This window comes from Oncorhynchus nerka, linkage group LG1, assembly GCF_034236695.1.
Source record: "Oncorhynchus nerka isolate Pitt River linkage group LG1, Oner_Uvic_2.0, whole genome shotgun sequence".
Classification (NCBI taxonomy): Eukaryota; Metazoa; Chordata; class Actinopteri; order Salmoniformes; family Salmonidae; genus Oncorhynchus; species Oncorhynchus nerka.
This window is the reverse complement of record NC_088396.1, coordinates 33,167,247-33,193,446: the sequence shown is the minus strand read 5'-3', so window position 1 is coordinate 33,193,446 and position 26,200 is coordinate 33,167,247. Positions and strand designations below refer to the sequence as shown.

Genomic DNA, 26,200 nt, shown 5'->3' with positions numbered 1-26,200 from the left:
CTATACCTCATAACCCTACCATACCTCATAACCCTACCATACTATACCTCATAACCCTACCATACTATACCTCATAACCCTACCATACTATACCTCACAACCCTACCATACTATACCTTATAACCCTACTATACCTCACAACCCTACCATACTATACCTCATAACCCTACCATACTATACCTCATAACTCTACCATACTATACCTCATAACCCTACCATACCTCATAACCCTACCATACTATACCTCATAACCCTACCATACCTCATAACCCTAGCATACTATACCTCATAACCCTACCATACCTCATAACTCTACCATACTATACCTCATAACCCTACCATACTATACCTCATAACCCTACCATACCTCATAACTCTACCATACTATACCTCATAACCCTACCATACCTCATAACCCTACCATACTATACCTCATAACCCTACCATACCTCATAACCCTACCCTACCATACTATACCTCATAACCCTACCATACCTCATAACCCTACCATACTATACCTCATAACCCTACCATACCTCATAACCCTACCATACCTCATAACCCTACCATACTATACCTCATAACCCTACCATACCTCATAACCCTACCATACCTCATAAACCTACCATACCTCATAACCCTACCATACTATACCTCATAACCCTACCATACCTCATAACCCTACCATACCTCATAACCCTACCATACCTCATAACCCTACCATACTATACCTCATAACCCTACCATACTATACCTCATAACCCTACCATACTCTACCTCACAACCCTACCATACCTCATAACCCTACCATACTATACCTCATAACCCTACCATACCTCATAACCCTACCATACTATACCTCATAACCCTACCATACCTCATAACCCTACTATACCTCATAACCCTACCATACTATACCTCATAACCCTACCATACCTCATAACCCTACCATACTATACCTCATAACCCTACCATACTATACCTCATAACCCTAGCATACTATACCTCACAACCCTACCATACTATACCTCATAACCCTACCATACTATACCTCATAACCCTACCATACCTCACAACCCTACCATACTATACCTCATAACCCTACCATACTATACCTCACAACCCTACCATACTATACCTCATAACCTTACCATACTATACCTCACAAAGAATGAATACATAATAGTAAATAAGGTTATCCAATCAATAATAACAACCCTAGAGAGCAGTAAAAATAATAAAAAATACATAGAAATAAATCCAGAAAAGTTCAATGGAATGTGTTATAACCCGGTCTGGCACAAAGAGAAGTTTAAAGTGTGAGACAGACCTACACACACTTTGCATACATAAGTGCCCCATATCTGGAGCTAAATCAGTTTTTGCATTTGGCGCTTTTTCTTTTATTCCAGGCTATATCTAAACTTTTTGCTAACATAAAATACACAATGAACAAAGTAAACATGTTCAGTTTCTCCTCATGGCTCAGCCACATAATGCCAGGGTTTCCAAGGCCGAGCAGCCACAAACAAGCCTAAGATCGCCATGTGCAATGTCAAGCGTCGACTGGAGTTATGTAAAGCTCGCCGCCATTAGACTCTGGAGCAGTGGAAACGTGTTCTCTGGAGTGATGAATCACACTTACCATTCAGCAGGCAGATGAATCTGGGTTTGGTGGATGCCAGGAGAACGCTACCTGTCCCAATGCATAGTGCAAACTGTAAAGTTTGGTGGAGGAGGAATAATGGTCTGTGGTCGGTTTTTCATGGTTTGGGCTAGGTCCATTAGTTCCAGTGAAGGGAAATCTTAACACTACAGCATACAGTGACATTCTAGATGATTCTGTGCTTCCAACTTTGTGGCAACAGTTTGGGGAAGGTCCTTTCCTGTTTCAGCATGACAATGCCCACGTGCACAAAGCAGAAATGGTTTGTCCATACAGAAATGGTTTGTTGAGATCGGTGTGGAAGATCTTGACTGGTGTGGAAGATCTTGACTGGCCTGCACAGAGTCCTGACCTCAATCCCATCAAACACCTTTGGGATGAATTGGAACGCCGACTGCGAGCCAGGTCTAATAGCCCAACATCAGTGCAGTGCCCGACCTCACTAATGCTCTTGTGGCTGAATGGAAGTCTCCGGAGCAATGCTCCAACATCTATTGGAAATCCTTCCCAGAAGAGTGGAGGCTGTTATAGCAGCAAGGGGGGGACCAACTCCATATTAATACCCATGATTTTGGAATGAGCAGGTGTGAATTTATTCACCAAAACAAAAGTGAAAAACAATTATCTTAGTAGCTGGTTTTCTAAAATCCATGGTGTTTTTTTCAGGTGAATCATGAGTCTTGATCTTTTGCACCAATTGACTGTACTATTTACATTGACGCCCTTTATTATTTCTATATCTTCATTGTTTTGCACTGACTCTCTTCCACTGGCTCTATACACACATACTACACACACACACTTTACATTCGCTGCTGCTATACGCTGCTGCAATACGCTGCTGCTACTCTGTCTATTATACATCCTGATCGCCTAGTCACTTTTACCTCTACCCACATGTACAGTGCATGCGGAAAGTATTCAGACCCCTTGACTTTTTCCACATTTTGTTACGTTACAGCCTAATTCTAATATGGACTAAATAGTCCCCCCCCCTCATATATTTACACACAATACCCCATAATGACAAAGTAAAAACCGTTTTTTAGAATCTTTCGCAAATGTATTAAAAATGTACTCAGTACTTTGTAAAAGCACCTTTGGCAGTCAATACAGCCTCGATTCGTCTTGGGTATGACGTAACAAGCTTGGCACACCTGTATTTGGGGAGTTTCTCCCATTCTTCTCCTCTCAAGCTCTGTCAGGTTGGATGGTGAAAGTCTCTGCACAGCTATTTTCAGGTCTCTCCTTGGCTGTGTGCTTAGGGTCATTGCCCTGTTGGAAGGTGAACCTTCACCCCAGTCTGAGGTACTGAGCTCTCTGGAGCAGGTTTTCATCAAGGATCTCTCTGTACTTTGCTCCGTTCATCTTTCCCTTGATCCTGACTAGTCTCCCAGTCCCTGCCACTGAAAAACATCCCAACAGCATGATACTGCCACCACCATGCTTCACTGTAGGGATGGTGCCAGATTTTCACCAGACGTGACGCTGGGAATTCAGGCCAAAGTGCTTGGAATCTTGTTTCGCATGGTCTGAGAGTCCTTTAGGTGCCTTTTGGCAAACTCCAAGCGGGCTGTCATGTGCTTTTTACTGAGGAGTGGCTTCTGTCTGGCCACTCTACCATAAAGGCCGGATTGGTGGAGTGCTGCAGAGATGGTTGTACTTCTGGAAGGTTCTCCCATCTCCACAGAGGAACTCTGGAGCTCTGTCAGCATGACCTTCGGGTTCTTGATCACCTCACTGACCAAGGCCCTTTTTCCCAATTGCTCAGTTCAGCGGGCAGTCAGCTCTAGGGAGATTATTGGTGGTTCCAATCATTTAAGAATGATGGAGACCACTGTGTTCTTGGGGACCTTCAATGCTGCAGACATTTTTTGGTACCCTTCCCCAGATCTGTGCCTAGACACAATCCTACCTCGGAGGGCTACGGACAATTCCTTCGACTTCATGGTTTGAATTTTGCTCTGACATGCACTGTCAACTGTGGGACCTTATATAGACAGGTATGTGCTTTTCCCAATCATGTACAACAATTTGTAGAAACATCTCAAGGATGTTGAATGTAATTTCGAGTCTCATAGCAAAGGGTCTGAATACTTATGTAAATAGGGTTATTTCTGTTTCTTTTATTTACACATTTGCAAACATTTCTAAAAACCTGTTTTTGCTTTGTTATTTTTTATTTTTTATTTTTACCTTTATTTAACCAGGCAAGTCAGTTAAGAACACATTCTTATTTTCAATGACGGCCTGGGAACAGTGGGTTAACTGCCTGTTCAGGGGCAGAACGACAGATTTGTACCTTGTCAGCTCGGGGGTTTGAACTCGCAACCTTCCGGTTGCTAGTCCAACGCTCTAACCACTAGGCTACGCTGCCGCCCCTATTATGAGGTGTTGTGTGTAGATTGACGGGGAAAATGTTTTATTTAATTTATTTTAGAATAAGGCTATAACGTAACAAAATGTGGAAAAATTCAAGGGGTTTAAATGCACTGTACATACGATATTACCTCCATTCCCTCAACTACCTCGTACCCCTGCACATTGACTCACTACTGGTACTCCTTGTATATAGCCTCGTTATTGTTTTTACTGTGTTTTGTCTTACTTTTGAACTCTGCACTGTTGGCAATGGGCTCATAAGGAAGCATTTTACTGTTAATTCTAAACCTGTTGTATCCGGCGCAGGTGACCAATACAATTTGATTTGATGATTTGATTTGATGTCTTTTTCCAAATCATGAATAAACATAACAGAGTCAGTGATAAGGTGTCTCCTTGTTTTACAACTTAGGGTGTGGGGAAACCAATCTGTATGATATTCAATAACACATTCATATTTAGATTTTGGTCATTTAGCAGGAGTTCTTGTCCTTATCAACTTACAGTCAGTGCATTCAAACAAGGCTGATAAAAAAACATCACAGTCATAGCAGGGAAAAACTTTCTTGAACCTTTTACGGAAAATGTATGGATACATTGGTGTTCAAAATAATTGTAATTACAACAAGATATCTTATGATATCTCTGACTAGAGGAAGGAATGAAACACAGTTCAATACAGTGAAATTGACTACTAAACTAAGAAAATTATTTGTACATCATTTTACTGTAATTACAAGGGATTAGAACAAGCAGGTTGGCTGTAGGCATTTGCATATTAATACATACTAGGTGTTTTATATCACTTGCACTTCTAGAGGCCTAAACAAAAGGCTTCTAAACTGGCCATGATTACAGGGCAAAAGAGATGAAATGGACATGGGTAAATATTCAGCCCTTAAACCATTTAAAACCCTCTAGCACTCTGATCTGTTCCCTATATACATGCGCCAGCAATTCTTTTTCATCCCAGTGCAGCATACTTTACAGTACGCTGTACAGTACGGTATTTTACTGTGCATTCTATGGTAATCTACTGCATTCAGTGTATATTTATTTAACTAGGCAAGTCAGATAAGAACAGATTCTTATTTACAATGATGGCCTACCCCGGCCAACGCTGGGCCAATAGTGCGCCGCCCTATGGGACTCCCAGTCACGACCGGGAGTAAACCAAGTACTGCAGTGACGCCTCTTGCACTGAGATGCAGTGTCCTTAGACCACTGCGCCACTCAGGAGTATACAGGATCATACTTTTGATTAATACAGTAAGTTACTGATAAAATTACAAAAACGGCTAACAGTGTAGTATACTGTAGGTTCCATTTCCTGCAAAGGTATGCTATAAATGTCACTCTTTGTTTCCATTGCTGATTGTAATGTAATGAGTTGAGAGGCCAGGTAAATTGATTAAATGTAAATGTCTGTTTACCTGTCCTGGTATGGAGCTGTGTGATCTCCAGTAAATGTCTGTTTACCTGTCCTGGTATGGAGCTGTGATCTCCAGTAAATGTCTGTTTACCTGTCCTGGTATGGAGCTGTGTGATCTCCAGTAAATGTCTGTTTACCTGTCCTGGTATGGAGCTGTGTGATCTCCAGTAAATGTCTGTTTACCTGTCCTGGTATGGAGCTGTGTGATCTCCAGTAAATGTCTGTTTACCTGTCCTGGTGTGGAGCTGTGATCTCCAGTAAATGTCTGTTTACCTGTTCTGGTATGGAGCTGTGATCTCCAGTAAATGTCTGTTCACCTGTCCTGGTATGGAGCTGTGTGATCTCCAGTAAATGTCTGTTTACCTGTCCTGGTGTGGAGCTGTGATCTCCAGTAAATGTCTGTTTACCTGTCCTGGTATGGAGCTGTGATCTCCAGTAAATGTCTGTTCACCTGTCCTGGTATGGAGCTGTGTGATCTCCAGTAAATGTCTGTTTACCTGTCCTGGTGTGGAGCTGTGATCTCCAGTAAATGTCTGTTTACCTGTCCTGGTATGGAGCTGTGATCTCCAGTAAATGTCTGTTCACCTGTCCTGGTATGGAGCTGTGTGATCTCCAGTAAATGTCTGTTTACCTGTCCTGGTATGGAGCTGTGTGATCTCCAGTAAATGTCTGTTTACCTGTCCTGGTATGGAGCTGTGTGATCTCCAGTAAATGTCTGTTTACCTGTCCTGGTGTGGAGCTGTGATCTCCAGTAAATGTCTGTTTACCTGTCCTGGTATGGAGCTGTGTGATCTCCAGTAAATGTCTGTTTACCTGTCCTGGTATGGAGCTGTGTGATCTCCAGTAAATGTCTGTTTACCTGGCCTGGTATGGAGCTTTGTGATCTCCAGTAAATGTCTGTTTACCTGTCCTGGTATGGAGCTGTGTGATCTCCAGTAAATGTCTGTTTACCTGTCCTGGTATGGAGCTCTGTGATCTCCAGTAAATGTATGTTTACCTGTCCTGGTATGGAGCTGTGTGATCTCCAGTAAATGCATGTTTACCTGTCCTGGTATGGAGCTGTGTGATCTCCAGTAAATGTCTGTTTACCTGTCCTGGTATGGAGCTGTGTGATCTCCAGTAAATGTCTGTTTACCTGTCCTGGTATGGAGCTGTGCGATCTCCAGTAAATGTCTGTTTACCTGTCCTGGTATGGAGCTGTGCGATCTCCAGTAAATGTATGTTTACCTGTCCTGGTATGGAGCTCTGTGATCTCCAGTAAATGTCTGTTCACCTGTCCTGGTATGGAGCTGTGTGATCTCCAGTAAATGTCTGTTTACCTGTCCTGGTATGGAGCTGTGTGATCTCCAGTAAATGTCTGTTTACCTGGCCTGGTATGGAGCTGTGTGATCTCCAGTAAATGTCTGTTTACCTGTCCTGGTATGGAGCTGTGTGAATTCCAGTAAATGTCTGTTTACCTGTCCTGGTATGGAGCTTTGTGATCTCCAGTAAATGTCTCTTTACCTGTCCTGGTATGGAGCTGTGTGATCTCCAGTAAATGTCTGTTTACCTGTCCTGGTATGGAGCTGTGATCTCCAGTAAATGTCTGTTTACCTGTCCTGGTATGGAGTTGTGTGAATTCCAATAAATGTCTGTTTACCTGTCCTGGTATGGAGCTGTGATCTCCAGTAAATGTCTGTTTACCTGTCCTGGTGTGGAGCTGTGATCTCCAGTAAATGTCTGTTTACCTGTCCTGGTATGGAGCTGTGTGATCTCCAGTAAATGTCTGTTTACCTGTCCTGGTGTGGAGCTGTGATCTCCAGTAAATGTCTGTTTACCTGTCCTGGTATGGAGCTGTGTGATCTCCAGTAAATGCCTGTTTACCTGTCCTGGTATGGAGCTGTGATCTCCAGTAAATGTCTGTTTACCTGTCCTGGTATGGAGCTGTGTGATCTCCAGTAAATGTCTGTTTACCTGTCCTGGTATGAAGCCCTGTGATTTCCAGTAAATGTCTGTTTACCTGTCCTGGTATGGAGCTGTGATCTCCAGTAAATGTCTGTTTACCTGTCCTGGTATGGAGCTGTGTGATCTCCAGTAAATGTATGTTTACCTGTCCTGGTATGGAGCTGTGATCTCCAGTAAATGTCTGTTTACCTGTCCTGGTATGGAGCTGTGAAGGCTGAATGGAGTTCTAACTGAATGAAGTGTAACTGACAGGTTCTCTTTCCACTGCAGTTTGTTTTGTTTCCCTTCTTCCTGTCTCACAGTGAGTCATCTTGTTTTACTGAGGAAAATAGCCTTGGTGATTTACTAACTGGAAAACAGATCTTTAGTCTTCATGTGAAAGAAAATGTGGCCAATGAAGGAAAAGAGAGGCATATATTTTTCATGATGTGATTATAGTGTCAACATTAGGTTAGATGCTAACGTAAGGAAATGAGGCCTTTAGAATCGCGATAAGGGTGCAGGTCAGGACTTCCTTCTGCAAGTAATTATTCTGAAATTGTAATACTGAGCGACCGTGAAAATAAATAATTATTTATTATGATGGGAAACAAAATTACTACACAAATATGATTCAATCAAAGTCTATGGGTACTGACCAACTAATGCACTACATAGTATATATGGTGCCATTTGGGATGCACACAAAGAACGACTTCATTGCAGTTTGTTTTGTTTCCCTTCTTCCTGTCTCACAGTGAGTCATCTTATTTAACTGAGGAAAATAGCCTTGGTGATTTACTAACTGGAAAACAGATCTTTAGTCTTCATGAAAATTTGGCCAATGAAGGAGAAGAGAAGCAGATATTTTTCATGATGTAATTATAGTGTCAGCATTAGATTAGATACTAACGTAAGGAAATTAGGTGTGTAGAATGGTGATACGGGTGCAGGTCAGGACTTCCTTCTGCAAGTAATTATTCTGAAATTGTAAAACTGAACGACCGTAAAAACAAGAATAAACAATATAGTAAGTATGGTGCCATCTGGGATGCACACAAAGAACGACTTCATTATTTTGTTTGGATCAAACTTCTGGAAATGTAGCAGTGCTTTCTGGCAAACATGCCTTGTGTTGTGGTGATGGAACAGAGTTCTAGCACTGAGGACCAAAGCCTTGTTAATGAAGAGCCAATACTAAAGGGAGGGAGATAGAATTGGGGCCTCAGAGAGATAGAATTGGGGCCTGAGAGAGAGAGAGAGAGAGAGAGAGAGAGAGAGAGAGAGAGAGAGAGAGAGAGAGAGAGAGAGAGAGATGTTGAACATGAGCTCTGTCAACATGCCTGCATGTGATCAGTCTACAGGCTATGTAAACACCTGCTTATCGTTGGAGAGCACAGCTGAGCTGACACACTGCAGTCTGCATAAACAACTACAGCCAAAACAGCCCAGACTGAGGGGGGTGTGGGGCTCAGTCAGAATCTAGTTTAATAGTCTCCTCCATGGAGAGATGGAAAGCTTCCCACATGGAGTTGAAGAAGTAAAGCAGGGAGTGGATCAGCCTCCTTTCAGTTTATCTGTCACCCCATTTGAAGACAGACGTTCCCCCCTGACGTTTTCTCCCTGTCTCTGGCTTCAACACACATATAAGCATACACACGCACATGTACACGCATGTGAACGCACACACACACACACACACACACACACACACACACACACACACACACACACACACACACACACACACACACACACACACACACACACACACACACCAGTCATTGATGGCTGGAGGGATAACCTTAATCAGTAGAATAACAGGCCAGACACAGAGAGGACTGAGACACAGAAAGAGAACTGAGACACATAAGGGAGAACTGAAGGGCTTTGATAAGCATACACATAGACACTGTTTGTACTGGAAACCTCACTTTCCAAACTGTCTGAGCTAAGGCACTAAAACAGAATAGTACCACACTGGTAGTACTGCACTCGATTCTGTCAAGGAATTTTATCATCAGAATATGTTTTATATATATATATGACTTGTATTGTCTGTGAGTTTGTATTTGTGCCGTTCTTTCCTGTACCTTCAGCCGTGCAGAAAGTGCAATATACTTGCTGTAGTCATGCATGGAATGGGATTTCTTTGAAATGCACTCACCTGGTTTCATCGATATAGACTGCCTCTAGAACAGAGGCTGCATACTCTATATTCTTCCTCAGGTCCACCACGTTCACTTCTCCCTTGTCCAGCTGCTTCACCAGGCATCTCAGTCTGTAAAGAGCAAGGTGGATCCATATTTCATCTTCACATACAGTATGAGCTGATGAACACTGGATAATACTTACAGTATGGAGAACAGTACATCAATACGACTCAACTGTGCCATTACATTATGTGTCAAAGAGTTCACTTATTCTATAGGCCTACATTGGATTCTATATCAACTGACAGTCAGCTTTAATACTAGCCTATATGTCACTGGGTTAGGTCAAAGACCAATGGTTTGACAATTTGAGACAGTATAAATATTACAGTTATTGATCTGTTATGTTGTGCAGATAGCAGCAGCAGTAAAACAGGTCAGCCATGACAGACATTTGATAATAATGAATACTCTACCACATTATCCAATCAAATCGTTCTATTTTAGATGGTTCAGACGGATCTTAAGTCCTACAGCACAGAATCACATTGACTAACTTTACAATGCCAACAACTAAAGCTTTCAGTGTGAACACTGAACTTTTTGAGAAAACACACAAAGCCAATGTCCTTGAAACTGCCATTAAAGGTCTACAAGGGAAGCAGTTCTCATTATCCTGCAGTATTTCAAGGACTAAACTAAACTCTGTTTTTTTATTCATGAACTGCAAAGGCACAGAAGGCAGAGAGGGAACGTGTCTTTACTGTAAGTAGGAGAACTGTCAGGATCACTGGTCAGGATCTGGGCTGGTGTGTGTGTGTATGTCTCTCCCAGTGTGTGTGTGTGAAACCATCCAAAGAATGAACACCATTGAACTCCGCCGACTGTCTGATCAACAAAGCCCGGAAAGTGAGTGGCGTCTGTGAAGCCTTTGGTTCTGCTAGCATACAACTTTAAATATTTACCACGGGACTAGTGCCTCGTTACAACAGGGGATTGACACAGATCCATGCCTCGCCTCAGCAGGCACACACAGTCTCCAAACCCCAGACCCCCAACCAACCAACAAACCAACCCTCAGAAAAATGAATTGGGATGCGTCCCAAATGGCACACTATTCACCATGTAGTGCACTACTTTTGACCAGAGGGCCTGTAGGGTTCTGGTCAAAAGTAGTGTACTATATAGGGAATAGGGTGACATTTGGGACACCTTCTAAGATCCCATAAGAGGAGCATCACCATACCCTATCTGTTTTAAATCTGAGATCAAATCAACTCCTTCAAGTGTGTTTGAAGGACTCTGTTATTATGTGAATAATAAAGGAGCATTACAAAGCAATAGACGTGGTTTATAATAACACATCATCCTAAAACACAAGCTGTTAAAAGCATTGAGCAACAGGATCAACTGACTGAAAGCCAGAATACACACACACACAATAGTACAGAAAACAACCCATGAATATGCCTACAACGTGGGCAAGGGAACGCCATCTCTAGTACAAAGTGAGCAGAATGTAGCCTGCAGTGGAGAGACTGTGATAAGCCGTGGACTTTCTCCTGCCTTTACTGTGGGCTTATTTGCCTTTTGTAGTCCTTCTTCTTCCTTTCTTCTTTTCTAGTCCTTCTTCTTCCTTTCTTCTTTTCTAGTCCTTCTTCTTCCTTTCTTCTTTTTAGTCCTTCTTCTTCCTTTCTTCTTTTCTAGGTCTTCTTCTTCCTTTCTTCTTTTTAGTCCTTCCTTCTTCTTATGTCTTCAAAAGAGAAACTGCAGGATACCACTCTGCCAATGTAGATGAGTGAGCCAAGTGCCAAGCCTACACTATTCTATTGGGCTGAGGCTTAATTGAAGCTCTGACTGACTACCATTGACAAACTGCCAGCCCCAGCACTGGCTTGTTCTGTAGGCTAAAACAAGAAAGCCTACATTTATGTGTTGGAGATCGTAAATAATGGCGACACAAGTTGCACCTAATAACGGTCTGTAATATCAACATATTTCACGACATGACTCTAGTGAGGATGCAGAAGGTAAACATTTGCCTTGCATAAACAAGCTGTAGAGAGCTACAGTTGAAGTCAGAAGGTTGGAGGTTGGATTCATTAAAACTATTTTTTTTCAACCACTCCACAAATGTCTTGTTAACAAACTATAATTCTGGCAAGTCGGTTAGGACATCGACTTTGTGCATGACACAAGTAATGTTTCCAACAATTGTTTACAGACAGATTATTTGACGTATAATTCACTGTATCACAATTCCAGTGGGTCAGAAGTTTACATACACTAAGTTGACTGTGCCTTTAAACAGATTGGAAAATTCCAGAAAATTATGTCATGGCTTTAGAAGCTTCTGATAGGCTAATTGACATAATTTGAGTCAATTGGAGGTGTACTTGTGGATGTATTTCAAGGCCTACCTTCAAACTCAGTGCCTCTTTGCTTGACATCATGGGAAAATCAAAATAAATCAGCCAAGACCTCAGAAACTTTTTGGAGACCTCCACAAGTCTGGTTCATCCTTGGGAGCAATTCCCAAATGCCCGAAGGTACCACGTTCATCTGTACAAACAATAGTATGCAAGTATAAACACCATGGGACCATGCAGCAGTCATACTGCTCAGGAAGGAGACACGTTCTGTCTCCTAGAGATTAACGTACATTGGTGCGAAGAGTGCAAGGGAATTCCAGAACAACAGCAAAGGACCTTGTGAAGATGCTGGAGGAAACAGGTACAAAAGTATCTATATGCACAGTAAAACGAGTCCTATATCAACATAAACTGAAAGGCCGCGCAGCAAGGAAGAAGCTACTGCTCCAAAACCACCATAAAAAGCCAGACTACGGTTTGCAACTGCACATGGGGACAAAGATCGTACCTTTTGGAGAAATGTCCTTTGGTCTGATGAAACAAAAATAGAACTGCTTGGCCATAATAACCATCGTTGTGTTTGGAGGAAACAGGGGGATGCTTGCAAGCCGAAGAACACCATCCCAACCGTGAAGCACGGGTGTGGCACCATCCTGTTGTGGGCGTACTTTGCTGCAGGAGGGACTGGTGCACTTAACAAAATAGATGGTATCATGAGGTACGAAAATTATGTGTAAAGATTGAAGCAACATCTCAGGACATCAGTTAAAGTTAAAGCTTGGTCACAAATGGGTCTTCCAAATGGACAATGACCCCAAGCATACTTCCAAAGTTGTGGCAAAATGGCTTAAGGACAACAAAGTCAAGGTATTGGAGTGGCCATCACAAAGCCCTGACCTTAATCCTATCGAGCATTTGTGGGCAGACCTGAAAAAGCATGTGCGAGCAAGGAGGCCTACAAACCTGACTCAGTTACACAATCTCTGTAAGGAAGAATGGGAAAAAATTCACCCAACTTATTGTGGGAAGCTTGTGGAAGGCTACCTGAAACGTTTGACTAATTGAGTGTATGTAAACTTCTGACCCACTGGGAATGTGATGAAAGAAATAAAAGCTGAAATAAATCATTCTCTATACAATTATTCTGACATTTCACATTCTTAAAATAAAGTGGTGATCCTAACTGACCTAAGACAGGGAATTTTTACGAGGACTAAACGTCAGGAATTGTGAAAAACAATGCAATGCAATGCGATATTTAATTCCTATTGGAATCCAGATAGAGTTACGATATCCAACAAGTGTATTTATTTATCACCGTAACCTGCATTCAGAATGACTGCCAGGGTAGGGAAGAATGAATACTGAGACGACCTCAGTCATCAATCAGTTCAAATCCCCGAGCTGACAAGGTACAAATCTGTCGTTCTGCCCCTGAACAGGCAGTTAACCCAATGATCCTAGGCCGTCATTGAAAATAAGAATTTGTTCTTAACTGACTTGCCTAGTTAAATAAAGGTAAAATAAATAAATAAAAATCTAAACTGGAACAACCATCTCAGTAACGAGTGCAATAAGTCCAACTACTAACAGATTGTATAGTTTAGAAAAATGTATGCTATTTATCTTTGTGTAGCATAACATTTATTAACCAATCAATGCACAAACACAGATATTAAAACAAACAATTCTAAAAATCATCCTGCAATAGAGCATGCTGGGAATATGATATATGGTTCTTTAAAGAACCCCAAAACAGTTCTTAAGATGTTAAAGGTTCTAGGTAGAACCTTTTGCCAAACAAAAAAAAACCTTGTCTTCCAAAAAGGGTTCTTCAGATCAAAACGGTTCATGGTAAAACCCTATTCCTCCATAAAGAACCCTTTTGGAACCCTTTTTTATAAGAGTGTACTGTGACATTTAGACTGATATAGAGTATCTGGTGCACTTAGGATAAAAGTGAGATGCAGCCAAGGTGAGAGTTGGCAACAGCCCCTCAAAACTACCGCCTCCCCATCTCACTTATCACACAGACACTCAGCAGCAGCAGGCTCCCACAGACCTTTTTGTACTCAAAAAGTGTCTCAGAGTAGGAGTACTGATCTAGGGCAGATCCCTCCTGTCCATGTAGTCTTCCTTATTATGATTTAAAGGCCAAACTGCTGTTATTTCTACACACCTACTCTGAAAGTCTTTGTGAATAGGTCACAAACACCGCGTTTAGACCGTAGTTTGAAAGCGCGGAAATAGTTCATGGGTAATGGGTTGGGGCAATAACAACAGGGCTGTTCCCACCCACAGTGTTTCCATCCGTAGCTTTATCAATCATATGACCTTTTCCTCTGTCACTCTCCATGGCACTGGCCTGATGGCTTCCATCTCACACACACTGGACCAGACCAATCACACAGCAGATACATATAAATAGAGGCCCTGATTGGTGGATCTATCTGGGTCACAATAACACAACCTTGCCTTAGGAAGTAGTGAACTAAAATGATTCTCTCTTTGCTGTGACTTTAGTATGTTTTGGTAGCCTATATGTTGGCATATTGACAGAAGATTTGGACGAAAGTGGCAGTATATCAATAGCTGAAACACCCACATAGGTGTTCAGTATTGACATTTTTCTGAGAAGAAAACCATGGACTGTACAACCATAAAGGGACTAAAGACAGGTCAAATACATTTTACAGCAAGTTTAGTTGTATAAGTCACATCTTTCTCAACAACTGAGTTGCATATCTGAGTTCACATGAGCTCTGGGAATCTATGTTTGACATTTGGAAGGGAGGGCTTAGGACATTTGGAAGTCTCTCAGATGACGCAGTAGGTTCCATCCCAAATGACACCATATTCCCTACATAGTGCACTACATTTGACCACAGTCCTCTGGGCCCTGGTAAAAAGTAGTGCACTATATAGGGAATAGGGTATCATTTAGGATGCAAACATAGCCTTATCTTTGCTGTCCAAGACTTAAACTCAGAGCTCAATATAATGAGACACATTATAATGTTACTGTGACAATACAATAACCATTATATTCATCAGAGGGTTATAGTAAAAGCAGTACCATATTTTGAGTATATTAAGTAATAGCACCACATAGACAACAGTACTTAAGAGGACCCTTGGGGACCTGTGTAGGTTTTTAAAGATTGAAAATGAACCAAGTTAAATTGAGCCAGAGTCAGTTAAAATGGGTATTATGTGGAACTCTACCGCCTTCACAACCCAAAGGGTCTGATTTGAGCTGCATCCGACTGGACGTGTCAGACCTAGCCCCAGAGATCCCTGTTCTGGGACTCCCTCCTCAGGGACACACTACCTTCAGCCTTAATGCTCCAGGTGGCAGGACACTTGGGGGGAAGACTCAAAACTACCAGGACTGACCTGAGTGGAGATATCTGCTTTGGGACTCCCTCCTCAGAGACACACTACCTCCAGCCTCATTCAAAACAACCTGGACTGGCCAGCCTTTACATAGTATAGAATCTACACTCTACAGGTGCTGGGAGTGGTGGTGACATTGAAAAGGGGTTTATGAGAGAGTATTTTCCCATGAGTTAACTGTGGCCTTCTCCTTGGAGGGGCCTGCTGCCGTCACTAGGGCACCAGAGGACAGGGCTGGGGCCCGGTGACAGGGCTGGGGCCCCAGAGGGTACGGTGACAGGGCTGGGGCCCCAGAGGGTACAGTGACAGGGCTGGGGCCCCAGAGGGCACGGTGACAGGGCTGGGGCCCCGGAGGGTACGGTGACAGTGTTGGGGCCCCTGAGGGCACGGTGACAGGGCTGGGGCCCCAGAGGGTACGGTGACAGGGCTGGGGCCCCAGAGGGTACGGTGACAGGGCTGGGGCCCCAGAGGGTACGGTGACTGGGCTGGGGCTGAAGCAGTTGCTCTGCTGCCCTGCTGCCTGCTCTGCCAACCTCTCAGACAGACTGATCCAACATTCCTCACTTCTAAAGATGGCACCCAAAGGACTAATTTGCGACCCGATAACGACCCGTTTCCTAGAAACAGCAGAGGGTGATTACCTCTCTGGAAATAAAAGATTCCTGTTCAAGTATGAAAAAATAAAAAGGGGCCAGGCTATTGAGGGCATGTTGTCTGGCTGTGAACTACACGGGTTTTGTGCATCATTTATCTAGACAAATATACAGATCTGTACCATGGTGGTGCCCCACGCATACAGAGGCCAAACAAGAATACTTTTAATGTTGCCAAGAAATCCTGTCTGTGTCCCAGATTGGCACCCTATTCCCTAGTTAGTGCCCTATTTTTGACCAGGGCCCACTGTGTTTGGGTTGTTGTCTTTAATATCTTCTCAATAAACTACTTCCCATGCTTTCAGATTGTAATCAACATGGAAGGGATCTGTTGATGGCAATAACAATAACATCACTGTATGATACAGGCCATTACCAAGACAGAAAATGACTCCATGTGTAATTTAATGTTGATAAAAATAAATTAAAAATGAATCGAAACAAAATACATTCAACTTTTGAATGTTTTTGCTGATTGTGGAAAATGGACTTTTTCTCTCTGTGAAAACAACTTTGTCAGGGAAACAAGCTTGTGAGTCATCAGACCATTCAAGGTCCTCTCATTCTGAGAGGTGAGTGGTTCCAGTACTCTTGGTGGCTTTCCAGTTCAGATGCTCAAGCTCTTAAAAACCATCCATTCACTGGCCTATAAACACACTTGGTGAGAACAGGCCCTCGTTGCGTTATGTTATCACTGGTCTAAGCCTGGCCTGCTCTCTGCTTTCTAAAGCCCTGCAGGCCTCCACTAACACTGGGTCTGTTCAACTCAAACATGTTCACAGGACCTGGGTTTAAACCAAGCCGACAAAAGCAATTTAAAGCCAGTGTATGTTGCAGACCCTAACCACAACCCGTACCATTAACCTGTCTTTCACCCTAATGCTATGTGACATACAGTGCGCTCGCAAAGTATTCAGACCCGTTGACTTTTTCCACATTTTGTTACGTTACAGCCTTATTCTAAAATTGATAAAATAGTTTTTCCCCCCCTCATATATTGACACACAATACCCCATAATGACAAAGAAAAAACAGGTTTTTAGAAATTATTACAAATGTATTACATTTTTTTTTTAAATATCATATTTACATAAGTATTCATACCCTTTACTCAGTACTTTGCTGAAGCACCTTTGGCAGAGATTAAAGTCTCGTTTTGGGTATGACGCTCGTTTTGGGTATGACGCTGTTTGGAACACCTGTATTTGGGGAGTTTCTCTCATTCTTCTCAGCAGATCCTCTCAAGCTCTGTCAGGGTGGATGGGGAGCGTCGCTGTACAGCTATTTTCAGCTCTCTCCAGAGATGTTTCACCGGTTTCAAGTCCGAGCTCTGGCAGGGCCACTCAAGGACATTCAGACACTTGTCCCGAAGCCCCTCCTGTGTTGTCTTGGCTGTGTGCTTAAGGTCGTTGTCCTGCACGAAGGCGAACCTTCTCCCCCAGTCTGAGGTCCTGAGCGCTCTGAAGCAGGTTATCATCAAGGATCTCTCTGTACTTTGCTCCGTTCATCTTTCCCAGTCCCTGCCACTGAAAATCATCCTCACAGTATGATGCTACCACCACCATACTTCACCGTAAGGATAGTGCCAGGTTTCCTCCAGACGTGAATACTTGGCATTCAGACCAAAGAGTTCAATCTTGGTTTCATCAGACCAGAAAATATTGTTTTTCATGGTCTGAGAGTCTTTTAGGTGCCTTTTGGCAAATTTCAGGCAGGCTGTCATTTACTGAGCAGTGGCTTCTGTCTGGCCACTCTACCATAAAGGCCTGATTGGTGGAGTGCTGCAGAGATGGTTGTCCTTCTGGAAGGTTATCCAATCTCCACAGAGGAACTCTGGAGCTCTGTCAGAGTGACCTTCGGGTTCTTGGTCACCTCCCTGACCAAGGCCCTTCTCACCCGATTACTCAGTTTGGCCGGGTGGCCAGCTCTAGGAAGAGTCTTGGTGGTTCTAAACTTCTTCCATTTAAGAATGATGGAAGCCACTGTGTTCTTGGGGACCTTCAATGTATAAACTGCCTTCATTTTTCTGGACCCCAGGAAGAGTAGCTGCTGTTTTGGCAGCTAATGGGGATCCATAATAAATACAAATACAAATTCTGCAGACATTTTTTGGTACCCTTTTCCAGATCTGTGCCTCGACACAATCCTGCCTCGGAGCTCTACGGACAATTCCTTAGACCTCATGGCTTGTTTTTTAAAATTTTATAGACAGGTGTGTGCCTTCCCAAATCATGTCCAATCAATTGAATTTACCATAGGTGGACTCCAATCAAGTTGTAAAAACATCTCAAGGATGATCAATGGAAACAGGATGCACCTGAGTAAAATGTCGAGTCTCATATCAAAGTCTGAATGCTTATGTAAATAAGGTATTTCAGTTTATAATTTCTTATACATTTGCAAAAATGTATAAAAACCTATTTTCGCTTCGGCATTGTGTGTAGATTGATGAAGACATTTGTTTATTTAATCCATATTAGAATAAGGCTGTAACGTAACAAATGTGGAAAAAGTCAAGGGGTCTGAATACCTTCCGAATGCACTGTATAAGCTAAGAGGTAATGTAATAATAGTGATATACTGTATAAGTAATGTCAACTTATGTGACATACTGTATAACTAAAGTCGTTAAATGCCACCATTTTGAAATATTCGAAAGAGACCATCTTGTGTGTTTGACTGGCCTGTAGGTTTCTGTATGGACAGACAGGCAGACAGACAGACATCACTGTGGTGTTGTGGGAGCCTGGCAGTTCTAACTAAACCAATAGGTATTTTTCTCTGGCTCGCCACAGACTTCATAACTTCACTGCAGATCATATCACCTCACTGGCATCTTGGGTTCCCACTTAAAGTCCTCTAGCGTGGTCCCTAAATGGATCTCTTGGGTCTTTTTGTAATCCTAGTTTAGACACACACACACACACACACACACACACACACACACACACACACACACACACACACACACACACACACACACACAATCCTTCACTTCACTCTGAACAGTATCTCTGTTGGACATCTCACCCTACTAGTCTGCAGAGATTTCAGCTTCACACAGGGCCAACAATGGTTCTGTACTTCCACCAGCCCTGGTTCCACCTTCTCTGGTCGATGGTGATGTCTTAGTTCAGTCGTCCTGGGAATGGTGTGACAAATTAGTCCAAAATGCTATATTCAACTGAGGGGAAAACAAGCACCGCTCTCACTCTTGAAGTGAGTATGGTGTGATAAACAAGATAAATGAAGCTACAGCAGCGCTGAGAGGAGGATAAATACATGAGTCTCCTGGGTGCTACTCCCTCCATGATAAATCACCACAGACAACACTGCTACAGTGATGTGCTGTAAGCCTCACAAGTGTTTCTCTACCCATCTGAAGACAGACCAGGGTGCCCTGGGAGAGAATGCCTTGATAAGCAGTCCATTTATTAACAGCTAGACCTCGACTGCACATTGATGAAGCATCATGATATTGCAAGGACAGACTCTATGCCAAGTGTAAGGCATTGGGTTAGAATGATGCCATCTGTCGGAAAACAATGCACTACATTGTCCCTCAAGGTATCTTTGGGAAGCGTGATGTTTCTATGTGGAATAATACTGACTCCAATAACACTTAGAGCCCTTCAATAGCTAAAGAACCCTTATTTGGCACTATATAAAAAACATTTATTAGATTTATTAATACTAACCTCTTCCACCCTCTCCAAGTTGGCATCCTTTTCCCTCCTGCTCTCATCCAACCTTCCCACTGCCCACACCACGTTTATTACATTTATTAGTATGTACAGCGATGTCTGAGAGAGAGAACATGGCTCTGATCACAAGGCAACAGAGAGCATGCAGTCAGGAGACAGGAGGTTAATGAAGAATAAATACCCTCCTCCTCCCTCACCTCTGTTACCATCCTGCTCTCCCTAGTGATAGGGAAAGAAAGCTTCCTGAAGCATTGAGGCTTTCCAGCCAATTGTGTCAAAAATAATGTCATTACTCGAGGCTTTGATCGATACAGTGTACACTAGTGGCACATGCTGGTCAAAATAATTTAGAGCAGACAAATGATTAAAGGTGACGTCCAACACACCGTAGAACGTGCACAGCGTAGCCTTTTTGTCTACTACCAAACCAATACCAAACCAATCAGGTGGTTGTTCGACGAAACAAAGATGCGGACGTCATTGATCACGTGCTTCTGATAAAGTGATACAGGCATCGATTGGCCCACTGCATTGATGTAAACTGCTTAGCGATTTCAGCGCATACCTCGGACCTCTGGTATCAAACATAACATCAAATCAAATCAAATCAAATGTATTTATATAGCCCTTCGTACATCAGCTGATATCTCAAAGTGCTGTACAGAAACCCAGCCTAAAACCCCAAACAGCAAACAATGCAGGTGTAAAAGCACTAGTTCTCTCCCCTCCCTCCATCACCGTTGTGTTATCATCCTCCTGTTGTGTTCTGTTGTGTTCTATATGTGATAGGAGGGCTAAGATGCATCACCAAGACGGGCTGCAGGAGAAAATCCCAGCTGACTGGGGAGGTTACTGATGTCAGTGAGATCATTACGCGCCTGTGAATTTTTTTATTTATTTTTTTATTTATTTTATTTCACCTTTATTTAACCAGGTAGGCTAGTTGAGAACAAGTTCTCATTTGCAACTGCGACCTGGCCAAGATAAAGCATAGCAGTGTGAACAGACAACACAGAGTTACACATGGAATAAACAATTAACAAGATAATAACACAGTAGAAAAAAAATGGGCAGTCTATATACAATGTGTGCAAAAGGCATGAGGAGGTAGGCAAATAATACAATTTTGCAGATTAACACTGGGGTGATAAATGATCAGATGGTCACGTACAGGTAGAGATATTGGTGTGCAAAAGAGCAGAAAAGTAAATAAATAAATAAAAAAAACAGTATAAAAAATAAAAAAACAGTATGGGAATGAGGTAGGTGAAAATGGGTGGGCTATTTACCAATAGACTATGTACAGCTGCAGCGATCGGTTAGCTGCTCGGATAGCTGATGTTTGAAGTTGGTGAGGGAGATAAAAGTCTCCAACTTCAGCGATTTTTGCAGTTCGTTCCAGTCACAGGCAGCAGAGTACTGGAACGAAAGGCGGCCAAATGAGGTGTTGGCTTTAGGGATGATCAGTGAGATACAGCTGCTGGAGCGTGTGCTACGGATGGGTGTTGCCATCGTGACCAGTGAACTGAGATAAGGCGGAGCTTTATCTAGCATGGACTTGTAGATGACCTGGAGCCAGTGGGTCTGGCGACGAATATGTAGCGAGGGCCAGCCGACTAGAGCATACAAGTCGCAGTGGTGGGTGGTATAAGGTGCTTTGGTGACAAAATGGATGGCACTATGATAGACTGCATCCAGTTTGCTGAGTAGAGTGTTGGAAGCCATTTTGTAGATGACATCACCGAAATCGAGGATCGGTAGGATAGTCAGTTTTACTAGGGTAAGCTTGGCGGCGTGAGTGAAGGAGGCTTTGTTGCGGAATAGAAAGCCGACTCTTGATTTGATTTTCGATTGGAGATGTTTGATGTGAGTCTGGAAGGAGAGTTTGCAGTCTAGCCAGACACCTAGGTACTTATAGATGTCCACATATTCAAGGTCGGAACCATCCAGGGTGGTGATGCTAGTCGGGCATGCGGGTGCAGGCAGCGATCGGTTGAAAAGCATGCATTTGGTTTTACTCGCGTTTAAGAGCAGTTGGAGGCCACGGAAGGAGAGCTGTATGGCATTGAAGCTCGTTTGGAGGTTAGATAGCACAGTGTCCAATGACGGGCCAAAAGTATATAGAATGGTGTCGTCTGCGTAGAGGTGGATCAGGGAATCGCCCGCAGCAAGAGCAACATCATTGATATATACAGAGAAAAGAGTCGGCCCGAGAATTGAACCCTGTGGCACCCCCATAGAGACTGCCAGAAGACCGGACAGCATGCCCTCCGATTTGACACACTGAACTCTGTCTGCAAAGTAATTGGTGAACCAGGCAAGGCAGTCATCCGAGAAACCGAGGCTATTGAGTCTGCCGATAAGAATATGGTGATTGACAGAGTCGAAAGCCTTGGCGAGGTCGATGAAGACGGCTGCACAGTACTGTCTTTTATCGATGGCGGTAATGATATCGTTTAGTACCTTGAGCGTGGCTGAGGTGCACCCGTGACCGGCTCGGAAACCAGATTGCACAGCGGAGAAGGTACGGTGGGATTCGAGATGGTCAGTGACCTGTTTGTTGACTTGGCTTTCAAGACCTTAGATAGGCAGGGCAGGATGGATATAGGTCTATAGCAGTTTGGGTCCAGGGTGTCTCCCCCTTTGAAGAGGGGGATGACTGCGGCAGCTTTCCAATCCTTGGGGATCTCAGACGATATGAAAGAGAGGTTGAACAGGCTGGTAATAGGGGTTGCGACAATGGCGGCAGATAGTTTCAGAAAGAGGGTCCAGATTGTCAAGCCCAGCTGATTTGTACGGGTCTAGGTTTTGCAGCTCTTTCAGAACATCTGCTATCTGGATTTGGGTAAAGGAGAACCTGGAGAGGCTTGGGCGAGGAGCTGCGGGGGCGGAGCTGTTGGCCGAGGTTGGAGTAGCCAGGCGGAAGGCATGGCCAGCCGTTGAGAAGTGCTTATTGAAGCTTTCGATAATCGTGGATTTATCGGTGGAGACCGTGTTACCTAGCCTCAGTGCAGTGGTCAGCTGGGAGGAGGTGCTCTTGTTCTCCATGGACTTCACAGTGTCCCAGAACTTTTTGGAGTTGGAGCTACAGGATGCAAACTTCTGCCTGAAGAAGCTGGCCTTAGCTTTCCTGACTGACTGCGTGTATTGGTTCCTGACTTCCCTGAACAGTTGCATATCACGGGGCTATTCGATGCTATTGCAGTCCGCCACAGGATGTTTTTGTGCTGGTCGAGGGCAGTCAGGTCTGGAGTGAACCAAGGGCTGTATCTGTTCTTGGTTCTGCATTTTTTGAACGGAGCATGCTTATCTAAAATGGTGAGGAAGTTACTTTTAAAGAATGACCAGGCATCCTCAACTGACGGGATGAGGTCAATGTCCTTCCAGGATACCCGGGCCAGGTCGATTAGAAAGGCCTGCTCACAGAAGTGTTTTAGGGAGCGTTTGACAGTGATGAGGGGTGGTCGTTTGACTGCGGCTCCGTGGCGGATACAGGCAATGAGGCAGTGATCGCTGAGATCCTGGTTGAAGACAGCGGAGGTGTATTTGGAGGGCCAGTTGGTCAGGATGACATCTATGAGGGTGCCCTTGTTTACAGAGTTAGGGTTGTACCTGGTGGGTTCCTTGATGATTTGAGTGAGATTGAGGGCATCTAGCTTACATTGTAGGACTGCCGGGGTGTTAAGCATATCCCAGTTTAGGTCACCTAACAGAACAAACTCTGAAGCTAGATGGGGGCGATCAATTCACAAATGGTGTCCAGGGCACAGCTGGGAGCTGAGGGTGGCCGGTAGCAGGCGGCAACAGTGAGAGACTTATTTCTGGAGAGGGTAATTTTCAAAATTAGTAGTTCGAACTGTTTGGGTATGGACCTGGAAAGTATGACATTACTTTGCAGGCTATCTCTGCAGTAGACTGCAACTCCGCCCCTTTGGTAGTTCTATCTTGACGGAAGATGTTATAGTTGGGTATGGAAATCTCTGAATTTTTGGTGGCCTTCCTGAGCCAGGATTCAGACACGGCAAGGACATCAGGGTTAGCAGAGTGTGCTAAAGCAGTGAGTAAAACAAACTTAGGGAGGAGGCTTCTGATGTTGACATGCATAAAACCAAGGCTTTTTCGATTACAGAAGTCAAAAAATGAGGGTACCTGGGGACATGCAGGGCCTGGGTTTACCTCCACATCACCCGCGGAACAGAGAAGGAGTAGTATGAGGGTGCGGCTAAAGGCTATCAAAACTGGTCGCCTAGAGCGTTGGGGGCAGAGGATAAGAGGAGCAGGTTTCTGGGCATGGTAGAATATATTCAGGGCATAATGCGCAGACAGGGGTATGGTGGGGTGCGGGTACAGCGGAGGTAAGCCCAGGCACTGGGTGATGATGAGACAGGTTGTATCTCTGGACATGCTGGTTGTAATGGGTGAGGTCACCGCATGTGTGGGAGGTGGGACAAAGGAGGTAACAGGGGTATGCAGAGTGGGTCTAGGGGCTCCATTGTGAACTAAAACAATTATAACTAACCTGAACAACAGTATACAAGGCATATTGACATCTGAGAGAGACATACAGCGAGGCATACAGTAATCACAGGTGTTGAATTTGGAAAGCTAGCTAAAAACAGTAGGCGGGGCTAATCCGCTAGCACAACAAACAGCAGGTAAAATGGCGTTGACTAGGCAACGGGGCCGACAGGTAAGACAAACAAGCAGAAAGGAGTACCGTGATTAATGGACAGTCCAGCGTGCGTCAGCTATGTAGCCAAGAGATCAGTGTGGTTTGTTACAAAAAATCCACTTTGAGTCTCTCTCTCTCTCTCTCTCTCTCTCTCTCTCTCTCTCTCTCTCTCTCTCTCTCTCTCTTCTCATTTTAAGGAGCACAATAAATAATATGAGGAGCTTGGGGGTTTATTGATGTTCATGTTAATTTGAATTTGACGTGGATTTTAAATACTTTACTGGAAATGAACATACTGTATAGACTTTATATAATGGGATGTGAAAAATATTAAAACAAACATTGACTGTGAGGACTTAATGTGAGGACTTGACTGTGAAAGACTAACAGGAGAAGTGTGCTGTACCATCTGAGAGAGGGATAACCTACTGTACAGTACACTGTGATGCCCGACACGTCCCATGTCACCACAGTATCACACCCACACACAGCCAGCAGTTCCCCATACTCCCATCATGGCAGATGACTATTCTGAGTGCTGTACTGTAAGTTGAAGAGCAGGTCATGGGGTCAATGGTTTCAGAGTTGACACACACACACACACACACACACACACACACACACACACACACACACACACACACACACACACACACACACGGCCATATGAAAAACAGATGATGCTCTTTCTAAGGGAATTGTCAGAGGCCTCTCAGTCTCTCTGATTATAACCATCTGTAGTCCTGACAGCTGATGTGAATTATATCATAACACCACACACACACACACACACACACACACACACACACACACACACACACACACACACACACACACACACATATCCTAATTGGTCAGTCTGTATCACTTTGAGGCAGACAGGGAAGAACATTTATGTGGATAATATTTGGCATGTAATGCCACAGCCACAGCATAAATCACTACTTTAAATAGGGGGAATATTAATACGAAAGAAAGAGTGTCCGGAGTTCTTATCATTCCCAATGCTGCAGTGCAGCTAAAACAAACCATACAGATCAGCTTTCCAAGAGTCCAGGAGCTACACCAAACAAACCATACAGATCAGCTTTCCAAGAGTCCAGGAGCTACACCAAACAAACCATACAGATCAGCTTTCCAAGAGTCCAGGAGCTACACCAAACAAACCATACAGATCAGCTTTCCAAGAGTCCAGGAGCTACACCAAACAAACCATACAGATCAGCTTTCCAAGAGTCCAGGAGCTACACCAAACAAACCATACAGATCAGCTTTCCAAGAGTCCAGGAGCTACACCAAACAAACCATACAGATCAGCTTTCCAAGAGTCCAGGAGCTACACCAAACAAACCATACAGATCAGCTTTCCAAGAGTCCAGGAGCTACACCAAACAAACCATACAGATCAGCTTTCCAAGAGTCCAGGAGCTACACCAAACAAACCATACAGATCAGCTTTCCAAGAGTCCAGGAGCTACACCAAACAAACCATACAGATCAGCTTTCCAAGAGTCCAGTCCAAACAAACCATACAGATCAGCTTTCCAGAGTCCAGGAGCTACACCAAACAAACCATACAGATCAGCTTTCCAAGAGTCCAGGAGCTACACCAAACAAACCATACAGATCAGCTTTCCAAGAGTCCAGGAGCTACACCAAACAAACCATACAGATCAGCTTTCCAAGAGTCCAGGAGCTACACCAAACAAACCATACAGATCAGCTTTCCAAGAGTCCAGGAGCTACACCAAACAAACCATACAGATCAGCTTTCCAAGAGTCCAGGAGCTACACCAAACAAACCATACAGATCAGCTTTCCAAGAGTCCAGGAGCTACACCAAACAA

At 43.6% G+C, this 26,200-nt stretch overlaps 1 protein-coding gene across 1 annotated transcript in view; it reads right to left on the bottom strand.

The window, feature by feature from the left end:
• The window catches only part of pde1a (phosphodiesterase 1A, calmodulin-dependent), a 139,536-nt gene that overhangs the window by 93,730 nt on the left and 19,606 nt on the right, over nt 1-26,200 (bottom strand). Inside the window, exon 2 of the mRNA XM_029650040.2 lies at nt 9,571-9,684. Coding sequence (XP_029505900.1) covers nt 9,571-9,684 — 114 coding nt within the window. The remainder of the gene's footprint in view (nt 1-9,570; nt 9,685-26,200) is intronic.